This window comes from Dermacentor albipictus, chromosome 6 (assembly GCF_038994185.2).
Source record: "Dermacentor albipictus isolate Rhodes 1998 colony chromosome 6, USDA_Dalb.pri_finalv2, whole genome shotgun sequence".
Taxonomy (NCBI): Eukaryota; Metazoa; Arthropoda; class Arachnida; order Ixodida; family Ixodidae; genus Dermacentor; species Dermacentor albipictus.
In genome coordinates this window covers 44,897,413-44,912,519 of record NC_091826.1, presented here as the reverse complement: position 1 = coordinate 44,912,519, position 15,107 = coordinate 44,897,413, and the positions used below count along the sequence as shown (strand labels likewise).

General features: G+C 49.4%; 2 protein-coding genes across 4 annotated transcripts in view; one reads left to right on the top strand and one right to left on the bottom strand.

The window, feature by feature from the left end:
• Positions 1–15,107, bottom strand: part of mib1 (mind bomb 1) — a 638,149-nt gene that overhangs the window by 347,987 nt on the left and 275,055 nt on the right. The window lies entirely within an intron of this gene.
• LOC135922010 (uncharacterized) overlaps positions 1–15,107 on the top strand; it is a 129,694-nt gene that overhangs the window by 5,124 nt on the left and 109,463 nt on the right. The window contains exon 2 of one of the 2 annotated variants that reach the window (XM_070520781.1): positions 8,328–8,354. The exons of the other annotated variant lie outside the window; for it this stretch is intronic. Within the exon in view, the coding sequence (XP_070376882.1) occupies positions 8,328–8,354 (27 nt within the window). The remainder of the gene's footprint in view (positions 1–8,327; positions 8,355–15,107) is intronic. 2 annotated transcript variants of the gene reach the window in all.

Genomic DNA, 15,107 nt, shown 5'->3' with positions numbered 1-15,107 from the left:
TTGTTTCTTACTCTATACAAGCACGAGTGCTTCATACCGCCAGACACGCCATTCCCACAGACGCCTCCAGTCGATGGCGCCACCGTCGGGAAGCACCGACATCGTGTCCGCCTTGTTCGAGAAGCAAATGGATATATGGATGGATGGAAGCACGGACGGGATGAATGGAGGGATGAATGGACGCATGGAACAACGAGCTAACGGGATAGCACGGTGTGAGAAGGGAAGGATAAGGCGTTCGTTCCGAAGAACCTTAGGAGGGTCTAGCAAGAGATGAGGGAGAGAGAATGTGGCAGGCGATGCAGAACACAAAGGGGAGAGGAGGCAAGAAGCAGTGTCGAGCGCATAGGGATTGATGAAGACGGTGTCGGGATGACGTTCTGGTTCAGATGGAGGGCATAACAGGGGGAAAAAGGAACACAGAGGCATGTGGAAATTCCCGGAGAAACCCTCCGAACAACCAAGGGATCGAAGGGGAGAAAATGAGGAAAACACAATGACCTCCCCCCAAAAATAAAGAAAACCGAGGAACAACTTGTCCAGTTCGGCAATTAATAAAGGGCGGGGGATGAAAAGGGGAAAACGTGCAAGATCATAGAAGTATAAAAGAAGAAGAAAAAGGCGTGGATGAGAGTATTAGGCATGAGAAAGAAGGAGGAAACCACACAATGTCCCAGGAGGAGGAACGAAAAGGATCTCTAAGTAAAAGTAAAGAGATCCGGCGGGAGATGAGGGGACGCGGTACCGCGAAGGGATGAATACAGGAGGCGCCACGGGCGGGGGAAAGGGGAGGAATGGGCGCCAGGATTGATGAATGCCGTAAGCGAAAAGAAGTGTCGGCCGTAAGAACCACGCAACCGCGGGGAATACACGAGCACACGTAAGTGCGGGAAGCAAGGGAAGAAGGGGGGAGAATACATCCCGACGTCCTTGGGCCTTCTTCGACGACGGGACGATGATCAGATAAATAAAGAGATAAAAAAGAGATAAAAAAACAGGAAAAGCACGAAGCCAGTAACTTTCCAGATTGATGACACGCAAGATAGATAGCACCGGGAAAACGAAGGCTATGAAACCGCAAGATAGGCAAAAGAAACCTGCAACAGAAAGGTAAAGAAAAAACGCAATCTTCCTTTGAAAACGGTTAGGACGAACAGAAGGAAAAGTGGGGAAAAAATTCGCCCCATGCGTGCGGTGTGTGGCGGGATCATGATGCGAAAGTAGTAAAATGTTACCGGGTAGAATGGTTAGCGCCCGACATTAGCGAGGTATGCCAACGGCAAGAAAGTGAGAGGTGAAGGCACGGATTCACTTTTGACAAAATATTCCCGCAAAAAAGAAAAGAAGCCAGGAACTGAACAAATGGCGAACTGAAGCTTACACCCGAAAGTATCAACAGTGGAAATACACGTTTCAACGAATCGGGCACGCCATTTCATCATCGGGGAAGTGTCACGCATGGGCTATCTAATTTCATAGCAAAGTCGTTTCTGCCCGAATTAATCGTAACATCGCCCTGCAGCGGATGACAAGAAACAGGTGTCAAAAGCAAACACCAGCACTTGAGTCGACATCCTCGCATACGCTTGTGCGCAGAAAAAAAAAACGATGGACGCTAAAAATCTCCACAATGTTTCAACTGCAACGAGGCCGCAGAGGCTATAGGACGGATGGCAGCGAATCCGAAGTCGCTAGATTCAATCTAGGGACTGCGGACTCATAAGTGTAAGCGCAGGCAACGATCAACCAAGGATGCCGATTGTGCACAAAATGAAGGCGTCGAAATTCTTTGCGAGTGCCACCAGATGGAATGACAAATGCAAGCTCCACATATACCGACAATGCACGGGATGCCCAGGAACCCGGAGGACAGAAACGCACAAAAGAGAGAATGGGGTGCGGATGGAGGGTTAGCCCAAGACTTACATGAAAACAACAGTACTGATTTAGAGTGTGAGGTAGCGTCCTCTACAGTCTGGTGAATCAGGCTTCTATAGTTGGCAAACAGCCTTCACTCTGTGTCCAGCGTGAGACGCGTCTCTGTTCGACAACTCTTGATCCCTTTAGGAAATGACGAGACGAACGCCGGCACATTGGAGCTAAATTCGCAGTTTTTTTTTTTCTGTGAAAATCGCTTGCCTTAGGCCAGATGCTTGCGTTAATGTAATGTAATGTAATGTAATGTCAAACATCACGGTCGGATGGCACCTGCTGCTATTACGAACAGTCCTGCACCACAAGAGCTTGGTCAATACGGAACCTCGCTATGTCTGTATAGCTCTCGTTCTGTCATCCACCATGGTGAAATACTGTGTCGGCGTCACCCCTTTCCCGTCCACTAGTGATCTCATCAGGGCTCCATCATCGTTTTCTTCTTAGTCACGCTGAACGAAAGCCAACTAGCCCAACTTCGAATTCTCAATGCACCGCCGCGGGATTCCCACTCGGGTACCACGGGGAAGCAGAAGGGGCAAGATGGCGAAAAATCCCGAGGAGGGAAATGAGGCGAGAGGGGGGAAAGAGGGAAACGGAGGGGAATAGGACGAGCAAGGGGCGACGCTGCGAAAAGGACGCACGGCCCGACTAGCCCAACTTCGAATTCTCAATCAACCGTCGCGGGATTCGCACTCGGGTACCATGGGGAAGCAGGAGGGGCAAGATGGCGAAAAATCCCGAGGAGGGAAATGAGGTGAGAGGGGGAAAAGAGGGAAACAGAGGGGAATAGGACGAGCGAGGGGCGACGCCGCGAAAAGGACGCAAGGCCCGACAAGACGACGTCGGCGGGGGAGAAGAACGCGCCCGAGGCGTCGTGGCGAGCGGCCGGCGCCGGGAGCGTTCATCCATCATGCGGCGCGACGGGATACAAGTCCCCAATTGGGGAAGCGCGCTACCGCTGCAACGTCGTCGCCGCCGCCGCCGTCGTCGGGATTCGCGCCGCGACGAAGCGACGGCGGCGACGGGTCGCAAGATATCGACGCCGCGGTGGCGCCTCTACACGCCTTCAGCCTTCCGCAGTACGGCGCAGCGTCGTCGGTGCCAGGCTCGGCGTTCGGCCAATCGAATGCCGCCAAGCGTCATAGAGTTTGCCACAACGATTACAGCGAAGAAACCTGGTGTCTACGCATAAGGTGCGAGCACGGTGGCTCGGCGAGCGCGACAATGATGGCCAGGCACGTGCATTTGGGTGAAGTTCGTCCATTTGGATTCGCAAAAAAGTGAATACGTGAATAAGCTAGCTAACACGTACACCATCCTGTGTACCGCTGTGCCATCGTTTCGTCTGCTTCCGAGGGTGTAGAGCTGATATCGTGTCAATGCACCTATGCGTGAAACTTTATTTGCATTTTTTATTGTTATAAAAGCACGCGACCTAAGATTTCGTTCATTTGGTGTAATCGTGGCGAAACTGTGATCCTTTCTTTTCGTTCTTTTTCTTTAATTTAGAAATCGGACCATGCGTTCAGCGCAAATGTCGGTAGGATTGATGGGACGTATCAAAGTAACTTCATTGTTGTACACACGCACCCACTGCGCTATACGATGCCGAGACACTTGAAAGCGTACAAAGTAAATACATAAAATCAGTACACAGCACACAGACGGCGCACTGCGACGCAAGGGATAATAGGAAGCGCATTCTGGAAAGCATAAGAGCCAAAATGCGAAGGTGACGAACCCACTGCACGCAAAGAGGCAACAAAGGCAGGGAAGTCACCTTCACACGTGCAAGGAGAGATCCAGATGCACTCTGGTGTAATCGCGCAACGTGAGATGGGACTGAAAGTTTGGGCGAGCTTATTGTGTTTCATATTAGATAGAGCGAGAAAGAACGGAACGCACAGAAAGGCGACGCACGACAGCACCGCTCTCCTTCACGTCCAGTCAGCTTTCTGTACGCCTCCTTCTCTTACGCTCTTTCGATCACGAACGCTCAGGTAGATTGAATATCTTATCCATAACAACGAGCATTCAATCCTCAAATGAAGGAGTTCGAGAGCGTAGCTATCTAATAGCGGAGCCACCCATAAGCGCCCCCACGATTAACAAACAAGGCAGGAACTAGCAAAGAACGGGTACATACAGATCGTGAATCCGATGACACGTAAGAGAAAAAAAAAAAGGAGAAAAAGGATATACGAATGCGCAGCGAGCCTCATATCGTTAGCAAGTTCGGAAGGTACGAGAAATTCCAAAGCAAGGCACTTCCACCCTTTCAGCCTAAGCGACTTCGCGAGTTGCCGCGACGTCCCACAGCGATGCACGGCAGTGAAGCTACGGCGCGTAGCCACTCTGTCGAGATGCGCTGGCCTCGGGCATGCACTAACCGGTGACAGTGCCGATATGAAACACCCCGGGGGCAAGAAGCCACATTAGAGTAAATGCGACTACAGAATAGACAAGAAGAACAAGAAGAGAAGAAGCAGAATAATAATAATAAAGGGAGGAGATGACGAAGGCTCGAACGAGTGGCACCGAAGAGGATGCCGAGGGTGACAGGGTCGGAAGAGGGCGGGCAAATATGCCGACGTCGAAGGCGATGAAGATGGAACTGTGGGCGGACAGACGCGCGCGGTCCGCCCACTGGAGACGCCACGCGGTGGCGCTACGAGCGGAGTGTGCGTGAAGCTCTCGGGGATGGGTTGGCGTCAGCGGACTGTCCCGGCAATTCACGATGCGAGTCTCTAGACAAATGCTTTCACGAATGGCCCCCTCAAAGGCTGGGAAGCCGTCTCGGCTGCTTCGTTTGCGTCGCTTCTTTCTTTTGCTTGCCGACTGAGCCATGCAGTTTCTTTTAGAAAATTACCGCAGCAAACTCCGGCACTGCCATCGCTCAGTCATTTTGGAAACGATGGTGACTACGCAATGACTTTTCTTGTCTTCGTGTTTGTTGCTTCAGATGTTCTTTGTGGTGTTATTTTCGTATGCATTACCTTTTTCAGTTTCCCGTCGTATCTTCTGCACCACCACATCTGTAGGGTGAAACAAAAGAGGCATACACGACAATTCGTTGCATGCTTGCTGTACGGTGCGTCAGCTTTTCGGCAAAACTGCAGAAGCCACGGTCAACTAATTCCAAAGGCGTTAACTAAGAAAACTCTTGAACCAATTAAGTGTCCATTACGTGGATCCGACATCTGTATATCTGCACTACAGTACGAAGCACAATACCCTGTGCCACGGCAAGGAACTCTTTTCAAGACGACGGAGCGCGGGTCACGTGGCGTAGTACACGTGACAGCAGGCACGCACAGAGCACGTGCGCACATACCAAGGCGCCACACTACGTCGGTCGGCGTTGCTTCCCTAAAACCCCCACTGCGCCGTGGAGATATCGATCATAATATTGGCTTCTAGCGCGAAGTGAAACACGGACACAGAAAGGAGCAGACAGGCGCTCGTCCTGTCTGCTCCTTTCTGTGTCCGTGTTTCACTTCGCGCTAGAAGCCAATATCATGTTACCGTACCAACTCGCCCAGCTGTCTATCCTTTTGCATTATATATCGATCATAAACTACAGCAGAGGGCCACTAAGAGGAAAGGGCTACTTACGAACCAACCACCGGTCGCTGGCCCGACGACAAAGAGAAGGAGGACAACAACAATAAATAAATAAAGAAATAAACAAATAAATAAATAGGTAAATAAATAAATAACAAAGAAAGGCCAGAGCACGATGATCGCTTTCTTCGGCGAGCTACGTACAGTGACGCGAGAAAGACGCAATGGCAATGCCGAAGCGCTCGTTTTAGTCAGCCCCTGATTTGTTCCGCTACTGCAACGTGACATATCGCGTTAGTTTTCTTTTTCTTATTGTTATTTTCCCATTCTTTTCCCATTAACTTTTCCTACTATGTTTTGCAAAGCATGTGTGCCCGGAAACAGCGACGGAGGCATCCTAACCAAACGTCACAAGATGTCGCTGCAAACCTTGTACTTGCCGATCACGGCACCGGCAAACCGACATCTCGTAAGGAGCGCTCCGTGTAGCGATAAGCCAAAACTCTCTCTCTCTTTCTCTCTCGATTCCAAACGTTTGTCGGGCTACCCGAGTCAGCCGCGAAGAATCGTCCTCACCGATCACGTCCAAAAAAGCTAACAACGCCGACGTTTTCCAGCAATCAAAGATGACTCTTGCAACCTGCGAAACACGCAGCGCTCAGCGACACTGTAACCTCAGAGCGAGAGAGGGCTATGGGGTCAGGCTCGAGTCAACGCTCAGTCCAAGCGCACTCTTCTATCACGCCTACCGCGCCGCTTCCCTGCCCGGCCTATAGCTCTCTCCAAGGGCGTTCTTCCGCTAACGCAATTTCCGCGCGCGTATCGCACTTAGGAGAGCGTAAGGACCGCCCCCCGTTAACCGTAAAAGGCACACACGCCGCGCGCCTTCCGCGCGTTGACACCACCTCAAGAGCTTGGTGCAGTGCGGTGAAAGCTGCCTCTCGCGCCGGCTAAATGCGGAAGAAACCCAGAAGACGTCGGGACCTCCTTTGATTGCGTCCCGAGCGACGCCGACTCAGGAGTGGAAGCTTCATCACGGAATAGTTAGTAGCGCAATGCGATCCTTGTAGCTTCTGGTAACGTCCGAGTTTTTAATGCGCTGTTTTCGGTTCTTGTACGCTTCCGAGTTTATCTTTTGCATCACGTTTCCTTCATGTTGCTGCTGATTAGGTGCAGGCGCACATTGTTCGTGACGCGCCCAGCGAAAAAGTACGGCTTCGCGATGAAACTTAGGAGAACTGACGGAAGTGACGTCTTCGTTTTTCCGATGTGTGTTATTCCTTTCTAGTGGCTTTTTTGCTCTATAATAGGGCCATTCAGACGGCGTGCATATGTGGGCAGTTACGCACGAAAATCTTGTATGAAAATAAAAGAGAAAGAAGAAATTTAATAATATCTAGAGAGGTTATTTTAGGAGCAGAAACACTGATAGAAGTTTATATAAGACGCGTTGCATACATTTTTGAAATACTTTTGATTGGACTTGTGCTGCGAGCCTGAATTACACATGCACTGTGCTCATTAAACTCGACCTGGAAGACAGACTGCCGGGTGTCTGTTTGACCGCGGTATTAGCTTGTCATCATGTAGCGGCTCAACTTCCATTGTTCTTCCCATTGCTTTACGTCTGGCATACCTTTGCTTCTTCCAAGTGACTGGCACGAAATAGTTCGTGCTTGCACATGCGACGTTCCCATGAGCGTCGTCGCGCGGGATCCACATTTCTTTACGCTGGGACAAAGCTCAACTCAGTTGAAAATTCTCAATCCGTTCGGCAGCTGCATGCGCTTTGTAACGCCGAAGAAGAAACAAGAAATGGGGTGGGCGTTATTTAATTGCAGTTACTAATATGTCGTTACTATTCGATGCGGCCACCGTCGCGACCTCGATCGGACGCGGGACCTCGAACTAAGCAGCGCAGCTCCATAGCCACATAGCTACCGCGGCCGGCCTCGTTACTGCTTGGCTGACACAAGCCTTAAGGCTTCGCCGCACTGCATGGAGTCCGTGAGGCGGAGTACATGAAAGGGGGGGGGGATGCGTTAACGGCCCGCTTCGTCCTGTTCCTTCGGAAGATCGGGGTTCCCCAAGCTGGGACTAGGGCTCTAGCAGAAAAGAGGGCTCCGCGTCCTCCCCTGTAATGGCCGGACACGCTCGTGTTCTTTACGAGGACGGCCAACGCGGAAGAACCACATAAAAAGGCGGTGTTAGTCCTCTCTTCATCTTACTCGCGGTTCCCTAAGACGCCCGAAGAGTATGCGGGGGAAGCGAGTGCCTGCGATAGGCGAGATGCCTCGTTCGAGGCCCGGTCGTCCTACACAGGTCCTCGTCTCCGGCTCCCGTTGCCTTTCTGGCTTGACGCTGATAGCGCTGTTTCTTGCAGACTCGGTGTAGAGAAAGTGTGGCCCACACTTCGGGCGCCTTTGTCGTTGCTTGTTCTCGCGAAGCGACATGATCCTGGCACGCTTTCCGCACTTATTAAGTTTACGTGACGTTTTGCGTGCAACGCAGAGTAGATGGTCGTCCTCTGAGTGAACAGGCAATACTATAACCCCCCGCCGATCACCGGCTAAGAACGCAGTGAAGGCGCTTTCATGCTTACTGAGAAGGTCTGGATTGTGCGAGCGCCTTTGACTCTGCAGTGCTGTCCATGCACGTCTCTCTGCCCTCTCTCTCTCTCTCTCTCTCTCTCTCTCTCTCTCTCTCTCTCTCTCTCTCTCTCTCTCTCTCTCTCTCTCTCTCTCTATCTATCTATCTATCTATCTATCTATCTATCTATCTATCTATCTATCTATCTATCTATCTATCTATCTCTTTTTCTCTTTCAGGCGGCTGCACTTGAATTTTTTAAACAGGTAAGGGCCTGGACTCTAGGCTATAGGTGTAGCCACCGCCCGCCATGTCTTTTACTTCTTGGCTCTGTCACCATAGACACCCGCCTTGTTCCTCTTTCTCGCTCTAAAGCCTTTTCCAGAGCGAAAAAAATACTAGCTGGCTAGAGGAATCTACAGCCGTGAACAAAAGTATACGGGCCAGGAATCGTGCGGTCAAGTGGATTTCCACTTCTGCCAGTGAATGCAACTAGAAATTAGCAACTAGCAACTAACAATTAGCAACTAGCAGCAATGATAAAGTAAAGGAAAAGGAAAGTGGCAGAAAAGGCAGCTCGTCGTCGGTGGAAGCCGAAGCCACGCATTCCGCAATACGGGCGCGATGCGTTACCACAGTGGTACCACTTTCACGAACATTCGTGAATGCATGCTAGACATGAGCCCCGGGAGTGCAACAGACCAGGCAAGCTGCCATGTTGCAAACATTATTGACACCGAGGAGTGCAGACAAAGGCAACGCCACATTTACTTTCTGCGAGATATCACGAATGTAAGAGTGCAAAGCGTTGCACCGAACGGCCCGGACCATAAAACGCGACATTTTCGCGAAATCTGAGCAGCCAAAAAACAATAATAGGGGAGAAAAATATCGTTCTTGTTTTTTTTTTCTCAAGTTTCACAGCGCCGCATATCCAGAACTTCGACAATGCATGATGGAATCGGGGAAAGACGAGGAAGAAGAGAATAATTTTCTCATTACTGCTTATTTCTCATTACCTTATTGACCCTTTCTCCCCTCCTCCTTCTACGCTCACAGAAGCGTTCATCAACCGTTAACACATAAGCCACCTACTCACACACCCAACGCATTGCTTAAGAGTTTCTGCCATTTCTTTCTCATGTTCAGCACCCCCTTTTTTCTTTCCCAGTGCAGGGCAGCCAAAAGAAGATGTCGACAGGTTAACTTCCCTGTACTTCCATTCCCTTTATCCATCTCTCTCTCCTGCCCAAAGCAGCGATCGCAATCAACTCGCTCAACTGCCCATTTTAACGAGGAGTGCGACAGGCGAAACGTCAGTGCGACAGTCATAATGAGTGCCTTGATAGTGCCCCTGTCAGATCGCGCTGAACAGCCCGCTAGAGTTAACCGAAACAATGTCGCTGTTGCGAGGAGCTTCACTTGGCGGGGTCTCACATCTGAGGGCAGCGCAGTGAGAGAGGGGGGGGGGGTGCAGTAGGGAGGCGGGCATACTGAAGGACGCTCTAGTCGAGTCCTCCTAATATACCTTTCTAATCCCTGGAGTCTCTTAAGGCGCACCGAGAGCCAAATACGCGAGTGTAACACGATACGTGTTCTCGATACGTCCTCATCTTAATGGGGCAGCCTCGGCCGGGAGTCGAATCAGCTAACTTTAGCTAAGGATCGAAAGGCTGCGCGACGTCATGTTACCGTGGCGGATGGTGTATCAGCAAGGTCGTCGTTCGGTCGTTGCTGTATCTCGAAAGTTCGCACATACACCTGCTTTTTCACCTCCTCGATATCTTTTTTTTTTCTTAAGCGAAGTTTTGTTTTCGAAGATTCCCGGACTTTCCTGACCGTGGCTACTAGAGGGCGCCACCGCTGCTGCTGCTGCTGCTGTCTTGCCAAGCGGGATAATAGAGATATGTGACTATTCGGCTTGCATGTAGCCCTGTGTGTACTACCCTGACAGATGTATAGTCGTGAGAAGACGTAACGGACCCCCTGTGAGAGTGGGCGCCGAAATATCGTGCCAGCGCCACCTGGCGCCACGCCGCAAAAGCTCGCGTGACGTCAATTGCGGCGAAGCGCCCTAAGCCGTTGCGACTTCGACGAATAACATAAAAACGCGCATGCGCACTGCGCCAGAGTTGACGTCAATTGTTTTATTATAACGAGGCTTTCCATTCCGTTTTGTACGGGGTTTGGGGCTCCTGTCGGTAGGGTTGCTCGCCAAGCGGGTCGACCCTGGAGACAGTGCACAAGTAAGCTGGGATGATCAAACACCTCATAGATAGCAGGAGGCATGTGCACATCGAACCACGACGTCAGTCTACCTTGTCCGAGTGGCACAGAATCTAACCGAGATGCTGCCGAGTATGTCACGGCGTTTTGACGTCACCGCTTTTCGTCACGGCGGGCGTTACCGTGGAAATTTCGGTCCAAAGTAGCATGACGTCACAAAGCAGAGTGCAAAGGCCTGCCGCGTGCTGAGTCCGCGTCTTCCGCCGCATGTACACCCGACCGCAAAATATTACGGACCACGAAATCTGAGAAGAACTTGAATATCTCCGCAGCCTCAAGACACAGCCTGGTATCAGCATTTCGTTCCTCGACTAGAATATGCTAACAGCGTTGTCGTATACAGTTTTACTGGCTACAGCTACAGACAGCTCGGGAATCGGAACGTTTTCGGAGATCCCGTGGTCCGTAAACTTTTGTGGCCGGGCGTACGTAACCGCTACGCAGCCATACGCGATGCGGGATGCCGTAAGGCTCTGTGACATTTAGGTAACCGTTCCGAGAAAGCTTCGCTTAACTAAAATTACAACATGCGCACATTATCTTCGCGTAGACAAACACTTCATCGACTCACTTCTGGCCCTTTATTTCTACCATTTCTTTCTTTTTTCCTCTCTCTCTCTCTCTTAGATTTGCAGTAACAAAATGCGTCCAAGGGCTCGCAGAAAACTGATGCGAAAGGAAGAAAAAGAAAAGAGACGCCCGGAAACGCAAATGATGTACTCCTGTTCAGGATTTAGACTGGGTTTTGCACGTCTGAGCGAATGTCTAGCCTCAAATGGCGCGGCCACTCTCCGGCCCAATATTGTCAGTCCACAACTGGAGACGTCGAGGAGAACCTCGAAAATACAACAGCAACGAAAGCAACAAAGGGAAGATGACATTGCGAGGGAGATGGGCGTCACCGAAATCGGAAAAGTAAGAAAATAATAACTAAAAAAGGAAAGAAATACAGTGAAGGAAACAAGACACAAATTCGAAACGCTGACAAACGTTTTCAGCGCTATTCACGATTACTCTACGGGAGAAAAAAAGTAGAAGTAAAACAAATCGACGGAGATTTCAGAAAGTAATAATAAGAAAGATATACATGCAGGACAGGCGTAAAATAAGAACACAGTGACAAGAGAGACACATGCGGTGACGGTGGAACCCGCACGCAAGAACGTCGTCCATCTCCGGAGCCCGGGTCGAAACCTAGGCCGGGGTCTCGAGACAGGAAGGAGGTCGGGGACAATACACACAGGGCTGGCAAGCCAACTGTGCATGGCGCGCCGGCTATCTCGCTCCTTCCCCCCCCTCTCTCTCTCAACGCTCGGATGCTGCAACACCGGCCAAAGAAAGGAAGGCTGGGGGTACGGGGGCGTAGGCGAAGAGGGGGGGGGGGGGGGGCAGGGTGCGATGGTGGGCGGTGGTGCATTATTCATATTAAAATGCCCCAAGGAAATCGAGGCGTCCGACATCTCGCCTCCGCAAACCGACTTCAATGCTGTTCGTTTGCAGCACTTCCTTTTTTTTCAGATTACTATATGCGACGTCCCCTATATTTCACGCCTATCGTGTTCCGTATATTTTACAACGTTTCGCAAACGCGACTGCACCACCGGCGCGTAGGCAAAAAAACGAAAAAAAAACGTCGGCGAACAAAGCACCAGCCACAGAAGCAGCCGAGCCAAGGAGGTGTCGTGATAAATGTTCGAGTGAGGAGCGGAAAAAAAAGAAAAGAAAAAGAAAGAAAGCAACAGTAATTGTAGAGTAAAGCAGTGTACAGGGTTACAGCTCTATGATTGAACGCTAAAAAACAGCGTACGCGTAGCGTGTATTAACACGAACAGCCCCCCCCCCCCCCCGCACACTGCTCCGACACGCCGTGTGCCATTATACGCAGGACAATGGTCTATGACTAGACCATGTCCATGAGTACAGTCAACAGCATAAGCTTACGGGATGCAGTTTCCCCTTCAAATGTGAATTCTTGCACTGTTAAGGCATGACACTTCGTATTTAATGTAGTGTAGTAACGTACTGTAATGTAATTTAATGTAACGTACTGTGTAGGCGGCGAAGGCTACTACATGCTGGAACATTTAATTCGAGGCTGTGTGACCACGCTTCGCGAGAATTCAGCTTCTTGGCAGGTCCTGAGTCCCGTAAACTTTTGCGGTTGACTGTACATTCATGATAGACCAGAGCGTGACGCAAAGAATGCAACTAGCAACTGTCCTAACCTGCCGCTTGGGAAAAAAAACGTGTGGACTAAACCTATTTGAACTTACCGGTGCCCTCCTTTGGAACACCGTACCCAAAACCATATCAAATTAACACAGTACCTGAACTACGTCTACGAAAGAGAACGATATCTGAAAATAAACAGTCCCTTTCGAGGTAGCCTTCATACCTCGCCGATTTGTAGAACGCGGAAAAGTTGCTGACGTTGCTTCGTTAATATCGTATACGTTGGTTGGGTATACCTACTGTGTTGACAAGCCACTGCGCGCTTTGGATATGTATAATCGCGCTTCAGAATTGGACCCTAAACTAGCCATTACATACTGCGGGCCCACGCTAGTTTTGCGTAATTTGCAAAACTTCCATGTGCGTTAAGAAAATGTGCGTTAACAAAAGCTAAAGCAAGGAACGGCGCTAGTTGTTGGACGTTCATGATTAAATTTCGCTTAGCGTTGCACTGACGAAAATAAGGGAAAAGACGCCGACGTACTTGCGCTACGTACGTCGTCGTCTTGTGCCTTATGTTCGTCAGTGTAACACTAAGCGAAATTTAATCATGAATAAAAGCTAATCAATCTATCAATTAGGGCAAGCCAGCCGCACATGGCAGTCTGGAGACGGCTGAATAAAGGGAAAATCAGACATCCACCCGTTCGTAGCAATTGCTACAGAGGAAACCCATACGGGTTCCTAGAAAGAAAAGCGTCATAGTTGAAGAAAAATTCGTCCTGGTCCGGGACTCGAACCCGGGACCACCGCCTTTCCGGGGCACCCGCTCTACCACCTGAGCTAACCAGGCGGCTAGCTAGCTGTACCAAAGCGAGTTCGGAGGTTTCATTCTGGATACGACGGCGCACGGAAAGAACTAGGGCGGAACATTACGTAACAAAGCTGAAGCCGGAGACCAGCCTGCCCAATTCGCGATCCTGTCGCGGTCCGAAAAAAGACAACGGATGCGACAGCAATCCGCGACCGCGCCGCACTGTCACGTTGCAACGAATACGAAAAAAAAAATGATGAAAAAAGAGAACGGCGACCAAGAAAAGAAAAAAAAGAAAATTAAGTGAAAAATTAGAAGACGTCCCGGCTCCCGTGTTGGGAGCCGGAACAAAGCTCCCCACACGGGAGCCTTGTTGAAAGTCTTCCCGAGCAAACAGAGTTCCGATACACCCTAGATTTTCAAATACCAACAAACGTGTCTCATCGTCGTCATTTAAGCTGGTAGGCGTAAACCCGCTCCCCAATTCCGACATCACACTTAATACTTAAAAGTACTGGAACAGTAATTTACTGTAACCTTTAATAACAACGCACAACCGCTATCTGTCCATTTGAACATTTCATATTCGCATAGACTTTTTTAAGAACAGTTTTTTTTTTTCGTACAGTATAGAGTAGAGGAATTTGTTGCATGCCGGTGTTGGTGAATTGCACTTGAGTTTCTGAAATATATTGAACATTTGTGCTGCACACCTTGTCTTTATTGCATTTGACTATCTTTTACTACATTTGTTTGTGCCTTTATATTATTCCGCTCCTGCTATGAGCCATATTTCGGCCACAGTACGTAAAAACATATCAATGAAAGATATACGTTGAATGAAGGCCGAACTTCTGTTTCTTTCTTTTAAATATCCTTCTGGAACTCCATCACCTTCAGGTCCCTGTGACGTACAGATTAAGAAGCATTGTTTTCGTATTTGGGTCACTGTGGCTCAGTAAGAAAGCTCGAAAACTTTGTATGTTCAGTTTTTAGCTTTTTTTGTTATTACTGAATGGAACGAAGTTCATCTTTATGCAATGAAGTCACGAAATGACGTCACGAAATCCGCGACGTAACGGAATGCTGGGGCGAGAACATCAAGGTGGAGTCAACCTACGTCTTTTGTTCTGGCTTCTTTCCTGGCTTCCCGAGCGTCTCCACACAATAAAAGTGGCCCTTTCTCGTATTGCAGGAGGGTACAAGGTTGCCAACAAAACTCAAATCATTTTAATATTTAGTGTCATTTAAACGCATTCGACCGCATAATTGAGCGGTTGCGGTTTAAAAGGAAAGGCTTAGGTAAATTGACTGTTTATCACGCGCTTATGAATTCCAATGTTCACATAAAGAACAGAAACGCCTCCTTTTCCTTTTCTATCTCTCCCGCGTATAATAAAAAAAGTTAGTCGAGCTACGACACACGCAACCACATTACAACGATGACGTAATCATATAAGCACCACAGCGCAATGCCCCTAACGAAAGATGAAGCTGCACCACCTTGTCAATTTTGCAAGAGGCGCTTGAATATAGACACCCACTTATGTCGCAGCTCGATGTGAAAAATTGGAAATCCCTAAAAGCGTTGCCTATATTTTTTAGCACGTGGATCAACCGACTGCAAGTTGACTACAGCGTGTTCACTTCAAAAGTGAAATGTCGTCGCACGCCACAGAGGGCTGAAATGAGCATTAGAGTTCTTCGAACTTTCTACCCAGAAAAGTATAAAAGATAAGGCCGAGAA